General features: G+C 37.3%; 1 protein-coding gene across 1 annotated transcript in view; it reads right to left on the bottom strand.

Moving 5' to 3' along the window:
* Window positions 1-25436, bottom strand: part of LOC117300875 (protein odd-skipped-related 1-like) — a 41961-nt gene that overhangs the window by 14308 nt on the left and 2217 nt on the right. The window contains exon 2 of the mRNA XM_033784730.1: window positions 2980-3655. Within this exon, the coding sequence (XP_033640621.1) occupies window positions 2980-3655 (676 nt within the window). The remainder of the gene's footprint in view (window positions 1-2979; window positions 3656-25436) is intronic.

Raw genomic sequence — 25436 nt, 5'->3', positions numbered from 1 at the left:
TAAACTTTAAAATTAACGAAGAGATCCTATTATCAGTCATCCAATGTTATGTTCTGATCATTGCTCTACGGTTTGATCAAAATTTACCTCTGAACAAAAATAAAATCTAAATTCGTTTGGATAGGATTGGCAGACCCGAAGGGCCCGTTATCTCTCATGTTTCCTGTTTTAGGTTGGAGCTATAAAGGATTAGGGGTAAAAACAAACAGAAAAATTGTACAAGATTTAAATTAAACTTTAAAATTAACAAAGAAATCCTATCAGTCATAAAATGTTATGTTCCTGATCATTGCTCTACGGATTGAATAAAAATTCCCTTCAACCCGTTCCTCTGAACACAAATCAAATCTAAATTCATTTGGAATAGGATTTTGGATTAGCAGGCCACTGTCAATGTTCGTTATCTCTCCATGTTTCTCGTTAGGAGCTACAAAGAATTAGGGGTAATACCAAAAAGCAAAATGTAACAAGGTTTGAAGGCACTGTGCCTTTTTAAAATTAAGCTTTCAAATTAACAACCAGGTCATCTCAATGGTATGTTCTAGTCAATGTGGTTCAATTCATGTTTCCCTACGACCCGTTCCTCTGAACAAAAAATCAAATCTAAATTCATTTGGTTGGGATTGGCAGGCCACACTGTCAATTGCTAAGGGCCCGTTATCTCTGCATGTTTCCTGTTTGGATCTACAATCCCGACAGGTTGATCAGTTTGATTATAGGAATGATTGACACCGCCTTATCGCGCCCTATCTGGTTGATTAGGGGCATCGCGGCTGCGGTTACGACAACAGGAACGTGTCGTGCAGCACAATAACGGGAATATAGAGGAGGGAAAGGGGTGGGTGGGTATAGCAGCCGCACCCTAATGCTTTGGGTGTTTAATCACATCATAAGGTGCGTGTGTGTGCGTGTTGCGTACGGGTTGAGGATCCCTTCTGTAGGTGAGTGTGTCCGACCATACACAGTAGGGGAAGTGTTGTGTACACTTGTCACCACTAGGTCAAAACTAAATGAGATGGCAACTCATGATAAAAAATAATTGACACATTGGAGTGGATGTCGTACTCCTTGTGGTCAGCCGTTTGATAATGATACCACAGGCCTGTATGCTGCGTTTATGAAAGGGCATGAATTAAGGGCACCCTATGAGGAAATTTCTACTGTTTCAAGGGCAACAATAATGACCTGAAGGCATGGAGATAATCACAGGCCTTGCAATGGCCATACTCACAATGTCAACTATGTTTTTAAATATTACCTGATTTATTAATGCTCGCGCGGTATCAAAACAAACTATTTTTTGAACATAATAAAAATTTAACTTAGATGAATTGAAAATAACAATTCATGACTCTTAAAAAGAGATGAAAACAAATCCCAGTGCTACCGAACGCTCCCTTTTTACAGCAGTCTATTACATCAGCGCCGTTCTCAACTGCCCTCTTGTTTCACTGTCTGCTGCCTCTTCCCCCACGAGCTAAACGCAACGCTACGACCGTCTACGACGCTGTGACCGCAAGGAAGACATCGGTCTGCGAGTTAAATGAGGGACTAGGGAAGTAACCAAAGAGAGCCAAGTGATTTGCAACTGTTGAAGGGTTGCTTAGAGGGCAGCGCTAGCAGAGAGGGGGAGGGAAGGGGGGGGGGGCTCCGGGGGGAAGCATTTTGTCCTGGCATGAGGCGAGGCTCTGTCGCCAAAGAGGCAAAGCACCAGGGCATGTATCAAATATTGACTCTCAGCTCGGGCCAGAATAGCGTGCTACACCAGGAAGACTGCTTCAGGCCCCCGGGTTTCGTACTCTCCTTGTTTATCCCCACTTGACTGATTCATATGACAGGTCTCGTCGCCATGGGGACCACCATTTGAGAAAGGTTACACCAGTGTGCTGATTGGTCGACTGTCCAGCGAGACGGCAATCAGTTATTCACGATGCTGGCTAGTGCTAACACGTCACCGGACCCACAATGACAAGGGGCTAAATTGCTGGCAATCAACTGCAATTTTGTGAGGTGGCCAAATAAGAACAACTACAGTTGTTTACTAGACTTTTGTTTCTTCTTTGACACTTCTGAAACTTCGACCAGCTTCTCTGGCAATATTGATGAAAAAGCAGGATGTGACACATTTTGTACGAAAAACACTTGTTTACAGTGATTTAACAATTTTGCAAATGCAGGCCACAAATAATAGTTAAAAATTAGCACAATGGCAAAAATAATCTCTCAAAAAACATACAAACCGCAGTGCATTTTGTGTGCCTATTTACACTGCATGAAGTCTTGTTGCTAAAATCACTGGCCTAGCCTGTAGGCCTACAGTGTACTGCAATTTTCGAGCCTTGGGGTTGTATTGTTTGTAACTTGAGCTATTTGAAGACACTGGACACTATTGTTAATATTGTCAAAGACTACTCTTCTCACTTGGTGTATCTCAACATATTATGCATAAAATAACAAACCTGTGAAAATTTGAGCTCAATCGGTCATCGAAGTTGTGAGATAATAATGAAAGAAAAAACACCCTTTTTACACGGAGCTCAATCGGTCATCGAATTGTGAGATAATAATGAAAGAAAAAACAACCTTTTCACACGGAGTTGTGTGCGTTAACATGGTTGATTTCGCGACCACTAATTCTAAATCTGAGGTCTCGAAATCAAAATCGTGGAAAATTACTTCCTTCTCGAAAACTACTCCACTTCAGAGGGAGTCGTTTCTCACAATGCTTTATACTACAAACAGCTCCCCATTACTTGTTTCCAAGTGAGGTTTTATGCTAATAATTATTTTGTGTAATTACCAATAGTGTCCACTGCCTTAAAAAAAAACATGTGTAAAGCAGACAATGGTTTTAAAAACAAATATGAGCCCCTTTGAGGAAAAATTTGCAAAAAGTACATGTATTCAGTGTATCTTTTATGTTAAAAACAGATTTTTATTTTAACAAAACGAACTAGAACAGACTACCCAGACACTTACCTGTGGTCTCTGAGATGATCCTGCCGTCTGAAAGCCTTGTGGCAAATATCGCACGAGTACGGTCTCTCGTCGGTATGTGTGCGCTCATGAATGAGCAGATTGTACGACTTGGTGAAGTGTCGACCGCAAAACTTACAGATGAATTCCTTCTTGGCTCTCGTGGGTCCCCTACCCCTCCGTCTCTCCTCTGGATGGTGGGGATGTTGGGGTAAGGCCACCATCCCAGTCTTGGCAAGGTTTTCATCCGCGCTGCATGGCTGTGTGGCGGCCAGCGCCAGGTGTGCAAAGTCAAATTTGGGCGCCCGTTGATGCTGCAGGGCACCGGAGGTCACCATGCGGACCGAGTCCAGCTTCTTGTAGTCGGCCGTGATCGTGCTGAACGCCCGGTGCGCCAGCTCACTCTGGGGTAAGGAATGTTGCAGTGAGGCCGGTAGCATGTGCCAAGGCGAAGGGTACCCATGTGGGTGGTTCGCCCAGACTGGGTTGATGGGGACCAGGGGCATGTGTTCACTGCCTTTCTGTACGCCGCCGGCGTAGTGGAGATTGCCGTGGAGGGCGAAGGCTGCGTGGGCTGCTGCCCCCTGGGTGCCTGGAATGAAAGTCTGGAATTGGTGCTGGCTGGTAGGTGTCAGTGGGGGAGTCGGAGGCCCAGTACTCGCCCGTACCTTCTTGAGCTCTGCACAGAAGAAAGAGAAACAAAACATTACTTTAATATTCCAAGAAATAAAGCCTGTAGGTTAGACAAAGTATCTCTTTCTGCACTTGTCTTTTGAATGTTGATCTGGAACCAGTACAAGTGCTTCAACTTGATGGCAATTTTTCCTGAAGGCAAAGCAAGACCAACAATTCGGAATGTGATAACAAGTCTTCAACAAATCCTGGATAAAACCTTAATTGTCTTTACTTTATGGTAATTTTCCCCTTTTTTCAGGAAAAATATGAAAGCAAGGGAAGATTAGCAAAAAAGAACAAGACAACAAACCTTTATAAATCCTAAATAAAAGTATTGAGTTTATTACATAAACAAATTGTGATCATCAGACATTGGATAGTAAAGTCTCTTACCAGCCTTCACTTAATGGAATTTGTTCCTCTTTTCAAGAAAATATGATGGCAAAGAAAGACGGATGTAAACAATTCTGAATATGCTAATAAATCTTTCTAAATCCTGGAGAAAATTATCGAGTTCACAACAAAAAAGCGACCAGAAAGTTGATCATAAAATCTCTTACCAGCCAAACAGCACTCATATCTATGAATCAATCCCCCTGCATGCACACACACAGACACTGGACTCCCAGTACAATACACACACATACTCCTCATGTCAGCTTTCTTCCAATGATAAAAACCTCCTCCGTAAGACCACCACAAATCATGAAAACCTCCTTCACCAGAGACTTTAACAACACTGCTTCTCAAATGTGGCTATTAAAAAAATAAAACTCACTAGCACTAAGCCACTGAGGAGACCGAATAAAAACAAAGTCCTACTGGTTGTTGTCAATATTAGTCTCTGCTGAAAATGCTGGTAGTAGTCTGCCACTTTGACAAACTCCATCACTTGTGTGACACCGTGACCTAATGCCTTTGTGACACAGTGCATATATTGCACATTAATTTGTCTAGGTCTCACAGTTTATATCATACACCCACCACCAGCTCTATTGTTCCAGCATTAAAAAACACAACGCCTTCTTTTGACTCTGTGTACACCTTTTATAATAACAAATACACACATACTAAATGTTAAACACACCCTTTCAATAAAACATGCCGCCTCATTTTGAAATCTTAGAGGATTTTCAAACAGAGAAAAAGTACGCTGGGTAAATATCGCCGGGCTGCATTACAAACACAATAGCGACATCGGGGTTTTCTCTTTTTCCCCCTGCCGACTCTCTCTGCACGTAGTGAATCGAGTCAACAAGGGGGGTGTTTTAACCGGGCGACCATCGGCAACGGCGACGTGGGTCTGGAATCCCACTGAAGTCACCGACGAAGACGGAGAGTTCTTCTCTTTAAAGAGAGTCTCTAAATCCCATCAAAGGGGTTTTGCCGATTGGGTCGCGGGGTCTGAGTGCGGTCAGGGGTTACCGGCTGCTTCATAAGACTGCATGACGTAGGCCTTCATTGGTGTCCTTGTTGGAGATGGACACACACACACTACAAGTGACTCAGTGTACAGAAGGCATGATATTAATTATGGCCCTTTGGAAATTGGGAGCATTTAATCAAGTACAAGGGCTGCCCTACAAGTACACTAAGTTGCAAGCTTTAGAAGACTTTTCAGGCTATTCATTTAAAAAAGAAAAGAAAAAAAGATGTTTCAAAGGGCAAACAAAAATCAGAAAATAGAGCCCAAACCAACATCGAGTCCTGGGCCCAATTTCAACGAGCTGCTTAAGCACAAAAAGGAGCTAAGCAAAACAGTTACGTTGACCAGAATTTAGGTTACCTGCCAAACTACACTGTCACCAGTACAGGTTGTGAATGGTATCCTACACATTTCTGCTAAGCAGAAAATTGTGAAGCTATATTGTTGCAGAATGAGCTTTGATATTGGACCCTGGTTTATTGGATATTATACCAATACTTTTTGTATTTCATTCATGGTGAAAGCATTATAATACAGGACTGCTAGAGCTGACAAAATAGTCCCAGACAGTGTTTATGTTTTGTGTGATCAACCATTGCAGGATATAACAAACCTGGTGAAAATTTAGTCAGGAAAATAAAAAGAAAGAAATTATGCAGAGAATTCAGCAATAGGTCAGCGTGTAAACACATTTTCCTTAATATTGGTTGTGACAACCAAACTCAACTGCTGTGTCTTTTTTTATTGCCTTTGATACACGTTTCTCGACTACGACAACATTTCATAGGGAAATATTTCACAGAAAAGTTATTATTACTGTTTTTTATATTTTGTTTATATTTAAATTACGCTTGTTATTACTTGCCTAAGAAAAGATGATTAGCTGTTGCCAATTTGCTAACCACCAAAAGCACATAATGGCCTATTTAACACTATCAGGCGTTGCTAATAGGGTCAAAACGTCAGGCCATTAGAATGTTTTGTATTATTTAACCCGATTCAATTTATGTTTTTTGGGTTTTTTTTTTTACAAATAAAAATCACAAATATTAAGCTAAATTGTCCGACTTTAGTCGATATTGATGGGATGATGTACAGCAGGCATGGCTGGCTTTATACACAATGCAATATGCCACACACACAGTACAACAACGCAGTGTGCAACATGGGAGTTGACGTACATGAAGGCCTATTATACAATGGCCACACATATACTAGATCCAGTCACATCAAAATTGCTCAGTCAGACCATGGTCAGACATGTTTTGTCTCCCATTTTGTGGATCCAAACCCAAAATGGTCACTCTTTGTATCAGTCTTACATTGAAGGGAACGTATCTGGTAACAATATTTAGCAACAAATAACTGCAGAAAGGCTACGGTTTTTAAATATTCGTTAAAATGAGTAACTCAGGTAAGGGAAGAATCGCTGTGTCATTGATGATTAAAACTAGACTGAATTTGATTTCAAGATCTGCAAAGAGTTACTCAATATTTATCTGTTGTTCATTTGGTGTGTTCTTAAAAAAAATGTACAAATGATTGTGGCTGTTAACACTATTTTGTTTAGACACAGTTTTTTGGCTTTGAAATAGCATCTGTCAAAATTTGTTAAAGGGTGTATGTAACTTTTGTAGGACTTTTTAAAAAACACAATGTCCACAGATTTACACTTAACTTACACATTTGGAAGATAATGATAGTAGAAAGCTTCCCTGAAAATATTATGTGCTGAGGTGCTGTATATAGTTTTTGGGAACTGAGTAAAACAATGTCATGAAAATAATGTTTTCGTTTCATGAGATGAACATTATTTTAAGCATTTACAAACATATTTTTATGACATTGTTTTACCCATTTTTTCAAAAACTACAGCACCTCAGTAAGTTATATTTGAAGGGAAGTTTTCCATTATCTTCAAACCCTGTAAGTTTAATGTAAATCTATGGACATTTTGAAAAGGTACCCAAATCCTTCAAAAGAAAAGAATATTGTAAATAATAATAATCGTTTTGCGAAAAACCAGGCCATACAACTTTAAACTAAATTGACAATTTACATTTATAGGCAAACTGTTTTGTCGTTGAAAACCTCTGCACATTTCGTTAGCCTCCTCAGCAGTGCTATTTGCATTGCTCCTGAAAAAAAACCTGCTGAATCAACTAGCAATATTGAAACAATATGGCAGGTATGTTTGGTTGGAGAGTTCACTACTGCAATAGCTCTGGGCGTAGATGCACTGTAGATCATAGTACTGCAATGATGAAAGGTACTGGACACCTTTAGTAATTGTCAAAAAAATCAAAAAAAAAATAACAAACCTGTGAAAATTTGAGCTAATTGTTGGTCGTCAAAGTTGAGAGATAATAATGAAAGAAAAACACCCTTGTGAAGTTGAAGTTGTGTGCTTTCAAATGCTTGATTTCTATACCTCAAAATCCAATTCTAAAGTCTCAAAAAAAAAATTCAAATATTTTAGTCGAAAACTATGTTACTTCAAAGGGAGCCGTTTCTCAAAATGTTTTATCAACAGCTCTCCATTGCTTATTACCAAGTAAGTTTTTATGCTAACAAGTATTTTGTGAGTAATTACCAAAAGTGTCCAGTGGCTTTAAAGGAACATTTACAAAATCTGATTCTTCTAACAAAACAGTTGCTGGCTGAGTAGTTTTCTACTTTCATTAGACCGTGTAAGTTTTATGTAAACCTGCAATCTTAGACAAGTTTTGTTTCTGGAAATTTGTATGTGATAAAAATATTAACTTGGTTTTGCCCATATAAGAAATATGCCTGTTTATAAAATGTAGGTTGAACAGCTTTTGGAACAAAAATGAAAAAAATTCAAATTTTGAGGTGCGGCTTCAAAAAGGGATGCAGGCATGGACATTGAATTGTTGGTTTTTCAACTTGTTCTTAGGAGTATGACAATTAGAAAATCAGTAATTTTATCTCTGTATAGATTTTCCAAACTGTCTAAAATTGTTTGGACAATATAATGACATAGTATCATTACATACATCATATTATATTACACATTGATTCAAATGACACCCTGCTACTTAGTGGACAATTAAATTCACCCTAAGTAAAAAAAAAAAAAAAAATACAAATTTTTTTATTTGTTCAATTTTTCAAAGTCTATTTGGTGAAATATGCAAACATATCACCACACAGAAAAGTTGCACACTAGATGCCCACGCACGCACGGCTGGCCATCGCAGTGCCGACCCGAAGCCTGCTACCTCCCATCCCCATTGCATCACCCTCTGCCGCTAATAAGCTAGAGGAGAGATAACTGGTCACATCAGCGGCATCTGTTGTCGATCTGCGTCTGTGCCTAGGGACTTCACACCATTTTTTGTTATGTTCAATTCTGTGCAGCTGACACAAAACATGGTCCATGGATGAGCGTCAGAGAAAATAATACGTTCAAGTTGGGAGTGCATTCAGTTTTAAAGAGTTGGTGCCTGCATTGGATTTTGTAAGAATACTTTCACATACACTACTAAAAAATAATGTGTTTGAAATAAGAAAAACATATTATTTTGCGATTTAATTTTGTTGGGAGTGATACAAAAAAAATAATAATAATAAAATTGTTTTGTATTTCTTATTTCTAGACTATATGCTGGATATTATGTAGACATGACTTTAATTTTTCTTCCTTTGAGTTCTAAAAGGATTTCATACATTGACTTATTATTTTCCTTAATTTCTCTAAGCTATATTTATTTTCCTTTTAACTTAATGGGCTAGTGTAAGGCCATTCATTTCTTTAACACATTTCTACACATTTTTCATTTGACCAAGCAAAAGCTATCATAGATAGAATGCACCAATGTGACACGATCCTTCAGCGACCTAGTTTGCACCCTCATCCAAGCCTACTATGATCTATGATCTTTGACCCAGCTATAACAATACATATCAAACACCAGTAAGAATGCATCAATGTGACAACATCCTTTTAAGACCTTTTTTGACCCATCTAACCCCAGCCTACTATGGTCTATGACCTTTGACCCAGCCCTTAGCAGCATGACAAGGTTACCACACACAGTATGCTCATTGTCACATTCAAGTAATGCATCACCTTCACACCATAGCAGTCAAGACGTGTGATGCTCTGATACAAGTTCCACATCAAGAAACCTACACCCCCCCCCCCCCAGTTGCTCCTGATCCCTTGAAGAGATTGTTAGGCCAAATAATAATAATAAAACATGCTTAGCGTCCTTCGTTTTTGATCAAGTGAGGGAGGACACATTTTTAAAGACAACCGGCTCTGAGTTTGTTTTCTTCAAAATTTAGTTATTCGTCTGAGATCGTAAACACTATTTACAAAAAAAAGAGAAGAAAAAAAAGGATGATTTTTAGAAACAAGAGGGCGGGGACACTGAACATGTTTTTATTCTCATTTGGCCTAATGAGGAACTACTGGGTATGATTGCTCCTTAATAATAGACAAGCGATGCGGGGAGAGAGTGAGATGATGATGCAAGCAATCACCGCCTCCCGACTTCCTTATCACTGTCAGATGTCCTAATGGAAAGCATCTTGTCTTGAACTCTTGTCTTGTGATGGTGTGAGATGGTGTGAGGTGTCATTATAGCTACTCACAGCAGTCAAGGCTGTCCAGCAAAATAAAACCACGTGCCTTTTTGGATTTTAGGTTGATCAACGAAACAGCAAGAAGGAAGATTTAAAGGGTAGTTATGATTGGTGCATTTTTTGGGCATCATGCCAAGGAGGGTTTAGCTTGGTGGTGGTGGGTGGTATCGAGCCAATCACAACCGCAGGCTGGGTTATGGTTACATAGCCCTACCTCCAAACAAAGACTTTGCAGTTAAAAATAAGAGTCCACTGAAATTGTTTCATGTGCAAAAAGAAACAATAATTTACACATGTGGTCCAATTTCTTGAACAAGTCACAACTTCATTCTTAACACTCAGTTAAAAATTGAACAATGCATTATTACTGAGTGTAAAAATTACACTGGTCAAAAACCTATACCAATGGTTTGTAGGCACACTTCAACCAGGTCTTACACTTGTTTCTAGAGTAGCCCACCAGGCTAGCGACCTTTAACAAAAGTTTTAATAGCCCAGATTTAAAACATATATTGTCAAAAATGTTTCTTTCTGATGCAACCAGTTTTATTGGTCAAATTAAGTTTAGGTTAACACAATAAAAAATAATGCAAAAAAAAAAGCTAATGGCCTGACAATTCGACCCTAGCAGAGTCTTGAAGGCTAATAAAACAACAACAAACATGTAATAAGTGTAACACTAACAGAAGCCATCAAGTGAAAATAAAACAACTTCACACTTTAAACAAAAACTTTTATGATCAAGTACTGGTAGGGTGAACAGCTCTAAAGGGTGTATGTACTTTTTGTAGGACAAAAAACACAATGTCGACAGATTTACACAAAACTTCCACAGTTTGAAGATAATGATAGTAGAAAGCTTCCCTGAAAATATTACGTGCTGAGGTGCTGTAGTTTTTGGGAAATGAGTAAAACAATGTCATAAAAATAATTTTGGTCTCATGAGACCGCAATTATTTGAAGCATTTACAAACGTATTTTTCATGACATTGTTTTACTCATTTCTCAAAAACTACAGCACCTCAGTAAGTAGTATTTGAAGGGAAGCTTTCCACTATCATTATCTTCAAACCCTGTAAGTTTAATGTAAATCTATGGATATTTTGAAAAAGTACCCAAATCCTTTAAAGACAGTGGACACTATTGGTAATTGTCAAAGACCAGTCTTCTCACTTGGTGTATCTCAACATATGCATAACATAACAAACCTGTGGAAATTTGAGCTCTATTGGTCGTCGGAGTTGCGAGATAACTATGAAAGAAAAAACACCCTTGTCACACAAAGTTGTGTGCTTTTAGATGCTTGATTTTGAGACCTAAAGTTCTAAACTTGAGGTCTCGAAATCAAATTCGTGGAAAATTACTGATTTCTCGATTTCTCGAAAACTACGTCACTTCAGAGGGAGCTGCATGTTTCTCACAATGTTTTATACTATCAACCTCTCCCCATTACTCGTCACCAAGAAAGGTTTTATGCTAATAATTATTTTAAGTAATTACCAATAGTGTCCACTGCCTTTAAGTAGCCCCCAGGGTGAAAAGTGGCCCACCATACCAGTTTTTACTACACAAAGGGAAACCTAATCTGTTTTCACACTTGTTTTGGGGATTATTGCACACTGTAACAAAGACTCCATTATCTGTATCATCATTACACTAAGAGAGCTCTAAATTGAGGATAAAGGATTAATCACAGCTTATCACCAGCAGACACTGTGGAGTAGTTTAGAGGAGATTATCCTACTAGAGTAATGGGATTAGTAGGCTTAGCTGGATAAATAAAGATTAAGCTTTACACTACAGCAAGGAGTTGGGAGTTTGAGTCTTTAAACCAGTCTTTTACATTGCAAGTAATGATTTGAGATAGTATTCTTAAATCAACCATGCATCAATCAACACCATTTTTTTAAATCCTACAATTTCTCTTTAGGTGATTTAAGAGTTAAAGGAAAAAATATAATCACATATCAGCTGTTGCAAACTGTTTCCCAGCATTTGTTAAAAAAACATTCCTCAAATCACAAATAAATAAATAAATGAAAAAACAAATAAATTTGTCACAGTAAAGATTTTGTAAAAAAAAAAATATTGAATTAAAAATTATATTACAAAATGTATGAAAAACAAAGTGTGAGACACTAATAAGAATGTTTTCCCAAGGAATGATCCTTCAAAAAAACTTATATTGCAAGTTGGAACACAACCATCAAATATTTGAAGAATTGGACCCCCCCCAAAAAAAAACTAAAACAAGTGTTGTAAATTACTGCGTATAAATCATCCAATCTGAGCAGCCCACATCGTCATCAATTTTCCTCAAGGCAGAATCTTTCATCATCAAAGGACAGTGATGAAAGAAAACAGCATCTAGCAGAGATTTACGGCACACGACCCCCATCACCAAGAGCAACTCTGGGGGAAAAAAAGGGAAAAAAATCCCAGTCCTGTTCATCCTCCAGCATGAGCTGCAAAGAAGCGGACATCTTGCAACAGTTAACACACCAGTAGGTGTGAAGATGTCCATGGTGTTAATCAGAAAAATGTCCCCAGGAAATTTGGAAGTGATCGTCCCCGAAGGATCTGTTTTTTTTTTCCCCCTGTCTTTGCAGTCAGTTATGGAATGGTAGGGATGAGTCCTGGGCGCAGATTGTTTATCACTCAGCAGCTCAAGACCTTGCTCCAGGAAAAGTAAAGGGTTTGGGTACTTTTCGTAAGACATGAAATACTAAAGTCCACAGATTTACATTAAACTTCAACGATAATGATGGTAGACAGCTTCCCTTCAAATTATAGTTGCTGAGGTACTGTAGTTTATAGGAGTTAAAACAATTTCACAAAAAATGATTTTTGTCTCAGTTCCCAGGAAGACACAAATTATATTAGCATGTATAACAGATTTACGCGACTCTCTGGAAAACATTGCTCTGTGATTTGAACTTTTTTTCTCCAAACTTGAAGGCCAATGAAGCTGAAACTTCCACAGATAAATTATACATCTTCACTCTCTGTGAGTATGACTTCATGAAATTGCTGACATATGATTCATCTAGCTTAATCGCATCTTATTATGTTGTTAATTAATATGCATTGTTTTATTGTTTTATTGCTTCATTGATATACCTTATAAATGCCAAGTGGGAATATTGGTCTTTAAAAATTACCTAAAGTGTCCATGTAAAGGCACTGAACACGTTTGGTAATTGTCAAAGACCAGTCTTATCACTTAATGTATCCGAACATAGGCATAAAATAACAAACCTGTGCAAATTTGCACTCAATTGGTCATCAAAGGTGTAAGAAAATGATGAAAGAAAAAACACCCTTGTTGGACAAATTTGTGTGCTTTCAGATAGGAATAAAAGACTTCTAGCTGGAAGTCTTTTATTATTTTAGTGAGAAGTTACCTCTTTCTCAAAATCTATGCTACCACAGAGGGAGCCGTTTCTCACGTACAAGAACCCAGTGCACTTATCAAAAAGAGAAGGGGTTCGCCCCGGTGTTCCTGGCTGGATTGGCGGCATATTGCGCCACATCACCTAGTAAATCATTACATGGTGCTATGTAAAAGGAATACTGATCTCATAATGCAAAAACCTAGTCCCACTTACCTTGCAGGAAATACTGTATGTTTCAGCGCTTTGAGACGCCCTTCGGGTGTATAAAGTGCTATAATCGACTATTATTATTATTATTTAAGGGAAACTGTTTGAAGAAAACACCTGCTCTGTTTCTACATTGTAGAAGAGGGTCTTTCTAGAAAGACCAATCAGCATTAACACTTACAGAAGCCTGAACTTCCTGTCAATCTCTGTAATGAACCCTTCACCTCATCACAGATACCAATACTATCCAATTTTGTAAATTATAAAAACACCAATTATCATAATATGGTTAGGCTGAAGAGGCAAACAGTACTAACCCCAACCTATCAATGTGACAAAAACAAACTGCCAAATACCCTTAAAAAAAAAAATCAAAAACCAAAAAGTTTCAGGTGAACATTCCTTGACCTTTCATGGGTCACAGTTTAAAGAGGTCAACATTCCATGACCTTCTAAAGGTCACAGTTCAAAGAGGTTATAGGTGAGAGATGAGATAACCTTTGTCTTCCCTAAACATGAAAGGAATGTTTCAGGAGAAAAAAAAAATGCTTAATTAGACAGTTTGAGCTATGTGTGAAAACTCCTTATGCTTGCGGAACTTATTTTAGACCCTGAAATTCATAGTGAGCCTAAATTTTCACAGGTTTATTATTTTATATAGAAGTTGTGATACACGAAGTGTGGGCCTTGGACAATACTGTTCACCGAAAGTGTCCAATGGCTTTATTATTATTTGTTTATTAAAAATCAAACGTAGCAGCCAAAAAGCTGAATTGTGTTTAGGTTTACAATATAAAAATACATTCAAACATCAAACACCAGCAAATATACAATAAGAGATTATAAAAACAGAGTAGATTTGAACTCCTTTAAACCAGGAGTCATTGGTTCGAATCCCGCTGGAGTAACTTTGTCTTCGTTCGCCCCCAAATTAGACCAGTAAGGCAAAGGTGAAGACAACAAAAGATGATCTATCTGAGTTGTCAAACACCTTCATTAAAAACAAATTTAATTGCTGAATACGAACACTCGTTAAACTGTTTGATAACTCGCAATCTTGCGCAACACAATAAAACAGCACTCTAAAACACACAAAAAAAATAATAATAATAATTCCCTTCTGATCGGCTGAACCATGACTTATAAAAAAAAAAGATACTTCGGGACAAAACCCATCTCTGTGCCAAGCCCCAGTTTCAACATGACTGGCGCTTCGTTGTCGGTTTTAAAAACCCAGGTGTCTGCCGCTGAAGCACGTTTAAGTGGCGCAACTCGCCCCCCTACGCATCAAGCGTTTGTATACACCTGAAATAAATCGTAAAGTCATTGTCGTGGGCAGGTTGCCCACACGAATCGCCCATACACGGGATCACGTAGTGTGTGCTTAATAACAATAGCTCTTCAACATCAAAACGATAGTGCTAGAACTTTAGTGTACTATAGTATAGTTAGAAAAACCTACTGTGTGAAAACTGAGAGAACTACTGCGTGTGCGATGCTGTAGTTTAAGTCAATAAATAAGATAATATTTTGTTTGTGGGAAGTTTTAACATTAAGTAGAAGGAGGTCACTTGGTGAATTGGAGAGCAGAGAGGTTGGGTTCCGTGTTACTACTTGATAAAAAAAAGGGCCTCAGGTTGAAGACAGGGTCGTTCATATAGACTGCTACCTATTGGTCCTGCCCCCTATGTGAACTATGTATATTAAACTGTTTTACATTTCAACGAGATGGGATCCCACTATTTGACCTTCAAGCCTCAGTCTGAATTGTGGTTAAAATAGTTTGACTGAGTTAGAATTAAAATCTGTTATTGTCCGCATCAAGAAAGCATGGATGAAAGGATCATGGCCAAATGAAGATTAAACCTCACTTCTAAAATATTGGCATCAAGAAATTCACATGTCGAAAAGAAATAGTGATAGAAACATGGTAAACCTATTTAAAAGCCAGGTCAAAGGTGTATTTTGTCAATGTATAATACTGATTTATGGGCAGAATTATCAAGAAAGATATAAAAATAGGCAGATTCAGCTGAGTAGTCTCCAATTGCCGAGAAAACAGCTAAAGAACAGCTAGAGCATTTTCACAAGAAAGTCAAATCCATCCTCATTTTAGCAAAGTGACAGCGGGCACCACACCCTTGGACGCAGCATTTTCAAACAGACACCAACAACCCTCAGAAATCTACGAAATGATTCCTGCATGAATCCTTTCTCAGATTCGAATACTTATGGGGTGAAAAATAATCCAAACCATTCAAAGAGGGTCATTTTTTTCACAAGAGCTTTAAAGGAACATTACAGAATTGGTAAGAAACAAAAATTGTGAAGATCACAGATTAACATAAAACTTACACCGTCTAAATAATGATGATAGAAGAAAACTTCCAATGAAATATTATTGTCTGAAATATTTGTTGAGTAAATAAATAATCAACAATGTTTGGAGTTTATCGCTCAGTGAGCGTTTTATTCATTTTTCTTTTTGCATCGATGTCATGCAAAAATGTGAATCGGTTTTTTCACTATTTTCTCGGGACCCAGATGGCCGATCGATCTCAAACTTCTATAGGTTTGTCAGCTTATATACATGTATCTGGCGGATTCCATAAAGTGCTTACACTGCCAGCGACTGTTTTGCAGCAAAACCAATTCTTGAATGTTCCTTTAAACTATCAACAACTTCAGTGCTTTGAAACTGAGGTAGTTTGTATGGCATTTATTTTTTTATAGCAGTAAACAATCTCTGATGCTACCTTTAACCAGCTGTCATTATCCCAATCTTTATACTTGTTCACTGCAATTGATACTTTGGGACTGAATCAAAGACAAGCGATAAGGAAGATATTTTTACGGCAAAATAAAATGCCTTCAAAAGAATGCCTTGCAACGGAGAGGTCATCAGGAATGAATTTCAAAGATTGCAAATTCAGTACGAATAAAAAGTACGAATAATCAGCCATCAATCAGATAGCGAAATTTTGTATTACCTCATTAGGACACCTGTTCACTGTTTTTTTCGTTCTACCTTGATATGTAAAGAAAATTTTTCTTGGTTCAACCCCCAAATTAAAAAAAACAACCCAATGTTAAAAAGCACAGAACTTCTGACCTTATACAACATTCCCCACTTGTACTTGGCAAGATTTGAGCTGTCCGATCCATCAAACCTCACCCCTCTCACAAAATGTATCTTAAGCTGGTAGATACGTGGTGAGGTAACAGTAAAAAAAACAAGGTGTGGAAACTGTGATAGACAGAATTTTACTGGTTCTTAGACATTTTAACTGGCATTTGGCCAGAAGACCAGGATAGCAGATTCAGACTGCTCCCTCCATTATCCAAGACTTGAGAAAACAGGATTTACTAAAGTAGAGTTGTTAATGATTTTCCACCATCTTAAAGGCATTGGACACTCCTTTGGTAATTGTCTAAGACCAGTATTCTCACTTATTGAATCCAAACAAAAGCAAATCTGTGATAGTTTGCAAAACAATATTGAAAGAAAAAACACCCTTTTGCCCAATTTTTATAATTCAGGCCTAAAGTCTTGTATTATTTTAAATGAGCAATTACCTCTTTTTCAGAAACTATGTTATTTCAGAGGGAGCTGTTTCTCACAATGTTTTCTACTAACAACAGCTCTCCATTGCTCTTTGAGTAATAACCAGTAGTGTCCAGTGCCTCTAACAACAAAATTTGTCACCTGTGCAAACTACCACCATTTTTAGTATGATTTTGAATAACCCTTTAATACTTTTTTAACAGTGTTTTGCATTCTTTAACCAAGTAAAGTGGGTGGCCTAGGACTGTGATGCAAGTCATAACAGTCCAACCACCCCTTAGGGTGTTGTGTACCAACACAATTACACATTGCTCTTGACCATTACACTACCTGCTCTACATGTGTGTATCTTTTCCATTTAGCAGACCATCATAAAGTTATACAGCCCAGCGCCAGGCCTGTTAAGGGTTGAAATTGTGTTGGGGATGAAGTTACACACCTAGCTGATTTTGGATTAGAAATGGGACCTTCTAAAAAAAGGAGGGATGATTTTTTTTTGATTTTTTTTTTAGGAAATTCTCTTACTCGTTGGGTCATCATCTTGGAAAATTTATTTGAAAGCTTTACATTTAAAAAATGTGCCTTGCATTTTCAGTTTACGGTTCCAACACGTGTGTCTACTTTTTTCTTACAGAGCTTGTCTTGGAGTGTTATTCTACTGCCACGGCATTGCTTTGGGAATTCTGGTGACTACTTTACAAATGCCCAACAACCAATGTTGACCTAAATTGTTGCTTTTAAGGGGAAGTTTTTACTGTGGAAACATATACTTAAACAATCAATGTTCAACACTTCAAATACAAAGAATGAATATTATACAAATAACCACTAAGCTAAATAGCTATGCTCCATTGTTGGTTTTGGAATGAGGAATGAGGACATCACAAGTAACTAACAGTGCTGAATATGTACAAAAAACACCATGCATGTGCACCAATTACCCCCCAAAAAAGACATGGTTAATTTCTTTATCTGTGTGTTACTGTTTAAAAAAAAACATTTGAGGGAATCCTGAAGTTGGCAAATTGGCAACATCAAAGAGATCCCTGATGCTATCAGGTGTTGCATGTAATAGCCAACTCAGCTGCTTTCACATGCAGTCTGCATCTCCCAAGGCTTTGGTCTACACGTACCTACGCCACACTCTCCAGCAAGACCCCACAGCCCAGCCGGGCACTAGCAGTAGCACTGGCCACATGCTGAGCATGGGGCTGCCGTTGCAAATGCATAGTGACAGGCTTACTGGGTGGGACTGAGGACATAGCAGAGAGATGGCTCGGCAAGCGTGTGTAAACAACTGTTATAAAATTTTACTATGGATAATGTTGTTAAGAGCATTTTAAAGGCACTGGACATGTTTGGTAATATTGTTAAAAACCAGTTTTCTCACTTGGTGTATCCAATCCTACGCATAAAATAACAAATCTGTAAAAATTTGGGCTTGATTGGTCATCAAAGTTGCAAGAAAATGATGAAAAAAAAAAAAAATTAAAAAAAACCTTGTTGCACAAAAGTTGTGTGCTTTCAGATGCCTGAAAAAGGCTTCAGCTTAAGTCTATAATCATTTGAGTGAGAAATGCCTCTTTCTCAAGTACATTTTGACACCCTTTTTTTAACAAATGCTGACAATACATGTTCACCAAACAGGTTGCTCTTGTGTTGGCCAGGGTCCAATTTCATAGAGCTGCTTAAGCAGAGAATTTTGCTTAGCAATTTTTTACTCAAAGCAGAAATGAGCAACCAGTCACAAGTGTTCCATGTGACATGGCAGTTTGGCTGGCAACCATATTCTGGTAAGCATAATTTTGCTGTGTTACTAGCCTTTTTTTTTGCTATAAGCATTTCTAGAAATCATCCCATGGCGTTGGAAATCATCTGTACATGTAGCTTTGTTTTGACATTAAATACAGGATGTAGAAACTGCTGAGGATCTGTGCGGGAGATTACAATCATTGAGAAAGCAGGATTTACGAAATCAAAAATCTTCATAAAATATTTATTCAAAATATTGTCCACATAATCTGTTTCCTTGTGATTTCATTTTCTTCCCTTGTAAGGATGCCTGCTGCCAAGTGTCAAGTTTGTTATTACTGACAAGTTGCCCATAAAAAGCACCAGTTGTGCAAATATCAAGGTTATATTTTAGTATATTTTTGGTTTTAGTGAACACCATGTGTGTATCTCCGTCCTTGCCAGGGAGAGTTTGTTCTTAGAGAACTGTCTTTCTAGAATTCTACTACCGCAGAGTAGATTTATCGGATTGTTCAGGAGACTTCTCACTTTTGAAAACTATCCTGGTTTTTTTTCCAACTACTACCTGGGCATAGGTATAGAAAATTGACTGGGACTACCACTCAAGCCAAACATATCTTGATACCTCACCATGCAATGCCTCAAGTCCTATTATTTTAGTAGTGTACAACCTTTCCCTGATTTTTTTGTGTCCTCTTCAAATTTGTTGGTATCCAAAGAAAGGGGAATTTCCATGTTTGTTTAATTTGAGTCTGAAAGCTTACTGGTTTTGAAGATCACACTAGAAATTTTCCTCTGAAATGAAATCATATTCAACTGTATCTAAAAACTTGAATAACTGCAATCGGCAGAAAACACTGCTTAGTAAATGTCTTTGCTAAGCAAAGCATAAGAGGGGTAGCAGCTGCAACAATGTTAACTTCTTGGAATTTTGGCTAGTAACAGTTCCTGTTAAGTAAGATTTGTCTGAGCTAAGCAAATTTTTATGCTTACAATTTAGGACAATGTGTTTAGGCCTACTGTGTATGTTTTTCTCTTGACTTACACAACTGATGAGGCCAAAATGTACACAGATTTGATATCAAGTTGATCATACTAAACATGAACACTGCATGTTCAGCTCTACCAATCCTTATACCTTTAAAACTTGAAAAAAAAAAAAAAGTTTTCACCATTGGACTCAAGATAGCCAACATTTCATTAATGAAATTTGGTCATTGTGTTTTTTTTTCCTTGTGGGTCCCGTTTCACACTTCCTTGATTTTGGTGATACAACTTATTTGTGAACCCACAGAAAAAACAGGACTTGCAGAAGTTAAGTCAAAAATGTTACTGTCCTTCCCCCAAAAAAAGAGCACAAGAAGAAGATAGATACTTTACACACAAAAAACGGAAGTTTAAAAAAAGAGAAAAAAGGGAAGGAAACGAAGAAAAATACTGCGCCCCTGGGGGATCGGTTAAAATTATCTTCTGTCTGCATACTGTACAATTACCAAAATAATAACCACTTCACTGCATTTTTATGCGAATTTCCTCATAATATTTTGTGGTTTTCCCAGATTGATATACCGAGGTACTTCCCTAATCGGACACTGTACCCAGATTTCCTGGCTATTTTTGGCAGGTCCTGTTCCCTAATCCACCGGTGGTCTTTGTGTAATTAAGAATAATTGGGCTGAGGTTCCTCTTTTTGGTCAACAGTGTCAGGTCTGGAAGTTCATCTGTGAACCGTTGAAAGGGCAAGGCCATTTTTTTATTTTGCAAAGGGCACTACCTTTGGAAAATCTTAAAGTCAATGAGAAACTTTTGTAGTGCACACGGCCAAGACCAGGGGCAACGGCAGCCTGTGTGTAATCCCAGGTCTGCAGCTTTGTACGAAGTAAAGTTAGACAGTGCTCAGTGTTTTTGTGAAGAGTAACATTTTGTTTTGGTTGTCAAAACAAAAAAGATTCATACACCTTCAAAATGTGCACAAATTTTCTTTTTTTTATCAAAAGGATAATTAGCCGATCTGGTGTTATTTGTATACAAGCTTCTATCTCTCTCATACCTTGCAGGGCAAGTGTAAAATTAAACTCTCAGTAAATTTCTCAAAAATAGGCAAAATTTCTGATGGAACTTTTTGTAAAATTGCTACAAACCTAGAGACTTTAGTTTTAATAACAATACAATACACTAAAAGAAAACTTAGTTGTCCATGCATGGGAAACTCCTTTGGTTTTTACATAAAAACACACCAGTGTAAAATACCAACATTAAAAAGAGGTTTCATGGTACAGAAAAAAAATAGGCCTAAAATGGAGAGTTAAGAAGTAAACCATAGACAGCTAAAATCATGCAGGAGGCAAGGGTTGCACAAGCTTTACAATAAAACTAGTTACAATGCTCTAGATCACATGGTATTAGCTTTTAAAAGCAAACAGAAAACATCAAACAAAATATATTTTCAGGGAGCTTGTTTCAAATCAGTGTGCTTGCAAAATTTAAATTCCTTGAAGAATCCTGAAATAATTTCATGTTCATTTCTGTCGAATCACTCCAAATTAACTTCGGGCCAAAAGAACAATTGATACAACAACACCGAAAAGTGTCACGGAAGACTCACGATATCGATCTTTCTGTATCAAGTTTAAACGGTCCGGAATCAATGTTTTGTGAGTATAACTTCCTCATTGTACGCAATAGGAAATTTGATTTTCTCTCTTCTCTTATCTTTTGGCACTTTTCACCCATAAGAAATGCCACAAGGGGTTCTAATGTAGAATTTAGTTTTGTGATCCATTCATTTTCTTTTAGAAAGAGTCCTTATAAAAAATGGAGAGATTGGTATACTCTAAAAGTATCTAAAATTGTCTGAAACTGTGTTTTACAAGTGCAATTTGTTGTCAAATTCAAGTTTGACGTACAAATACATTGATAAATACCACGGACAGTTTCGCTATTTCTATTGGTGGAGAGCGCGTCACGTGGGTGTGTATAAACCTTTGTTTATGACCAGTAAAAAGTGTTGAAACATGGGCGTGTCACGCAAGCTTGCACCTGTGCTTATACGACGTTTTCTTCATTCCTATTGGTTGAGAGCAACGGCTGGGACAGTTTCGTCTCAGTAAAACTATCAAGAACCAGGCCTCGTTGGGATTTAACCACAAGTTGAAAACCTTTTCACCACACATGGATTCCCTTATTTAAAGCCATTATACACTTTCGGTACAGAAAAAAAAAAAAGTTCACAGATGTACAAATAATTTACAGGGTTTACAGAAGGTAATGGTGAAAGACTTATCTTGAAATATTATTCCATGAAATGCTTTACTTTTTGAGAAAACATTCAAACAATTATCAATTCTCGACAACAAGAATTACGGATTGTAGTAAACACATGTCATGACACGGCGAAGCGTGCGGAAACAAAGGTTGGGTTTCCTGTTATTTTCTCCCGACTCCAATGACTGATTGAGCCTAAATTTTCACAAGTTTGTTATTTTATATAAGTTATGATACGAAGTGTGGGCCTTTGGATAATACTGTTTACCGAAAGTGTCCAATGGCTTTAAATATGGTCCGTATCCTGAACTTGGACGATCTCCAGTGACGACAGTCTATCAAAATGTACCTGTGGAAAACAAACTATGAACACCATACCAAAATAACGATTGTACAGCCATTGTAATAAAACTACAATACAATTCAGGAGTAAACTTTGCTTTTAAAGGCAGTGGACACTATTGGTAATTACTCAAAATAATTATTAGCATAAAACCTTTCTTGGTGACGAGTAATGGGGAGAGGTTGATGGTATAAAACATTGTGAGAAACGGCTCCCTTTGAAGTGCCATACTTTTCGAGAAAGAAGTAATTTTCCACGAATTTGATTTCGAGACCTCAGATTTAGAACTTGAGGTCTCGAAATCAACCATCTAAACGCACACAACCTTGTGTGACAAGGGTGTTTTTTTTTCTTTCATTATTATCTCGCAAGTTCGATGACCGATTGAGCTCAAATTTTCACAGGTTTGTTATTTTATGCATATGTTGAGATACACCAACTGTGAAGGCTAGTCTTTGACAATTACCAATAGTGTCCACTGCCTTTAAAACTGGAATGATCGTGTGGCAACATGAATTTCACCCATATTATAGCAATTATCTCTCATCAAATATTAAAAATAAAAAAAAAAGAGAAAACAAACCACACAGAGCAGATAAATAAAAGCTGCATCAACTTTCTGTTTTTAAAAAGGATTTTGGATTGGTCGTGTTGCACGTTAAATTTTTCCCCCAATATTGTAACAAATATCTCCTGAGATCTTACAAAAAGAAAGAGAGGAAAAAAAACCCCAAATAAGTAAGATTTTCTGCCCAAGTCATGAATCTATTACATGAATTGTAATGAATAGTGCACATATCATGTTCAACCCCCAATCACGGCTATTTTGTCCCGGTTTTTTGTCCTTATGTCTCACCAATCTAACAGGGGGGATGGGCCCGGGAGATTGGTTAACCCAAGAGCTACGGAGCTCGCTCGCACGGTCAGGAAGGAATATCAGACTAAGAAATGGTCGGCGAGTCCAAGGTACAGTGTATATCGCTACTCGGGAGATATCTTCTTGCATACGGTGATACAGCACTCAAGACGACGTGGACAGAATGTTATCGAGAACATTGTTAAAGACACTGCATAATTTAAGCGATAACCAGAAACACACAACGATTTTTAAGGTTAACAACAGCAATAAAAAGTAATGTACTTTTTGTATCGTATATCAAGAACATTGTTCACAGTAACACACTGCATAGTTGCAGTGAATAACCAGAAACAAAGAACGATTTTCAGGTCAACAATTGCAATAAAAATGTACTTTTTGTAGTTTCCCACCTGTAATCATCTTACATTATGCTTTTATGTTCAAAGATAGATTGTCATTGACGTGGACAGAATGTTTTTCAGCCTTTTGAGAGCATTGTTTAAGACACTGCATAATGTTAGTGATTAACCAGAAACAAAGAATGATCCTACAGCTATGCTTTCATATTGAAGGAAAGATTGTCATTGATTCTAATTGTGTGTGTACCTCAAAATGCAACAGCAGTGAACAATAAATGCAAAAAAACAATGAGTCATTAGGCCTATAACAATTAGCCTACACGTACGTATGCATATAAACCAACTGATCGAATACTAGATTTATATTATAGCCTAAACTCGTGTCTCTAAAACTTGACCTACTTTTCTAAAGAGAAATTCAACCCACAAAATTATTTGTCAACTAACATCCTTGGTTCTATACAAAATTTGCTCCAATTATTCCTTTAAACTTTCATGTTCTAACCCTGTTTGAGAATTAGTCACAAAATTATATACCATCTTTGCACAATTCAACTGGTTACATTACAATGGGCTTGGCAGTTCTCCAGTCAATTTATTCCAGAAGTGAAACTCTTTGATCAATATTATGAGATTTGAATTTTGAGATTATGAGATTTGATAGCTCAATCTTTTCAAAATTTGTTGATTTTATAAAAAAGAAAGACTCTGCTTCATGGGGTCAAAACATTTCGCCATTAACTATTTATTATATTTTTTTTAATTTATGATAAAATTGCAAACATTACACTTACATTAATGAATCATTTGAACTGATAGTGTGCTCTTACAAAAACAAAAATTCGCCTTAGAAGCTTTTTGTAAAATAGCCAACCGGGCAAGAAGACTGTGAATTTGACTAACCCCCGAAAAGTTTTACTAGCTAAGATTTTAAACATGTATTGTCATGAATGTCTTTTTCTGTTGCGTTAATTGTAGCAATCAAAACCACTTTAATGTTCAAAGGCCACCACGAACAAATGAGAAGGGATGAGGAAACTGAACTCTAAACAAAACTAGTTTTCCGATTTTAGATTTCAGATTCTAGCACAAATGAGAATGGGACCAGAATAACATCAAGAGTTGATGAACTGAGATAAAACTGAAACATTTGCGGTTTATTGTTATGATCCTAGAGTTATTCCGACAGTTCAAATATGTATTATATCTATCACAGTTTGAGATTTGGGAACTGAAACTAACATTCTTCAACAAACCATTTTGATAATGACTGCGATGACAGACGGAATAATAAGGTAGCGTTCCTCCTTGATTGAAGAATTTGTAAAGGGAATCAACCGGTGCAAGGGCAGACTTTCCTCTTTCGAGACAACCAAGCAGTTTAAGAACCGTCAGTTGAATACTTTTCTTGATGACGGGGAGTGACAAACAAAATCATCAGGGAACGATTTCATCCAGGATCTTCACGTGGCAAGAAAACATATTTTGTGCACTATGAATGTCAATATTGAATTGCAAAAGATGATTTTTGAGTAGAAACTTATACCATTTTGTGTAGCATTTTGCAGGAAAATCCTTCGCTGTATAACTACATAATGTTCTTGATGCTCTGGCAATGAGCTGATATGCAAAAATGATGAGCTCTGAAAGCATACATCAAAAAACGAAAAAATACATAATAGTAATATATATAAAAGTTTTGTTTTGTATTGTATTGCTATGGTTTTTATGGGGGACACTTCAAATCAAAATCACGGACAAAAACAGAAATATAAAACAATTTGAGAATGCCCAAGACTGCAATATAGGGCTTTAAAAACCAATGACTGTTAAACATGCAAAATGAAGAAAATTTAGGCCCTCAATTAAATTCAGCATGGTCAGGCAAACTAGAGACAAGAATGCACTACAGTCCAAAAAATTCCTCAAAGAACCCTAATAAACGTAACAACTGATACTAACAAACATTTATTAGATTGCCAATACAAGTGGATAGAAAATTTT

Source organism: Asterias rubens, chromosome 16 (assembly GCF_902459465.1).
Source record: "Asterias rubens chromosome 16, eAstRub1.3, whole genome shotgun sequence".
In the NCBI taxonomy this organism is placed as follows: Eukaryota; Metazoa; Echinodermata; class Asteroidea; order Forcipulatida; family Asteriidae; genus Asterias; species Asterias rubens.
The sequence above is the reverse complement of the archived record's forward strand: the minus strand, read 5'-3'. Positions and strand labels throughout refer to the sequence as shown.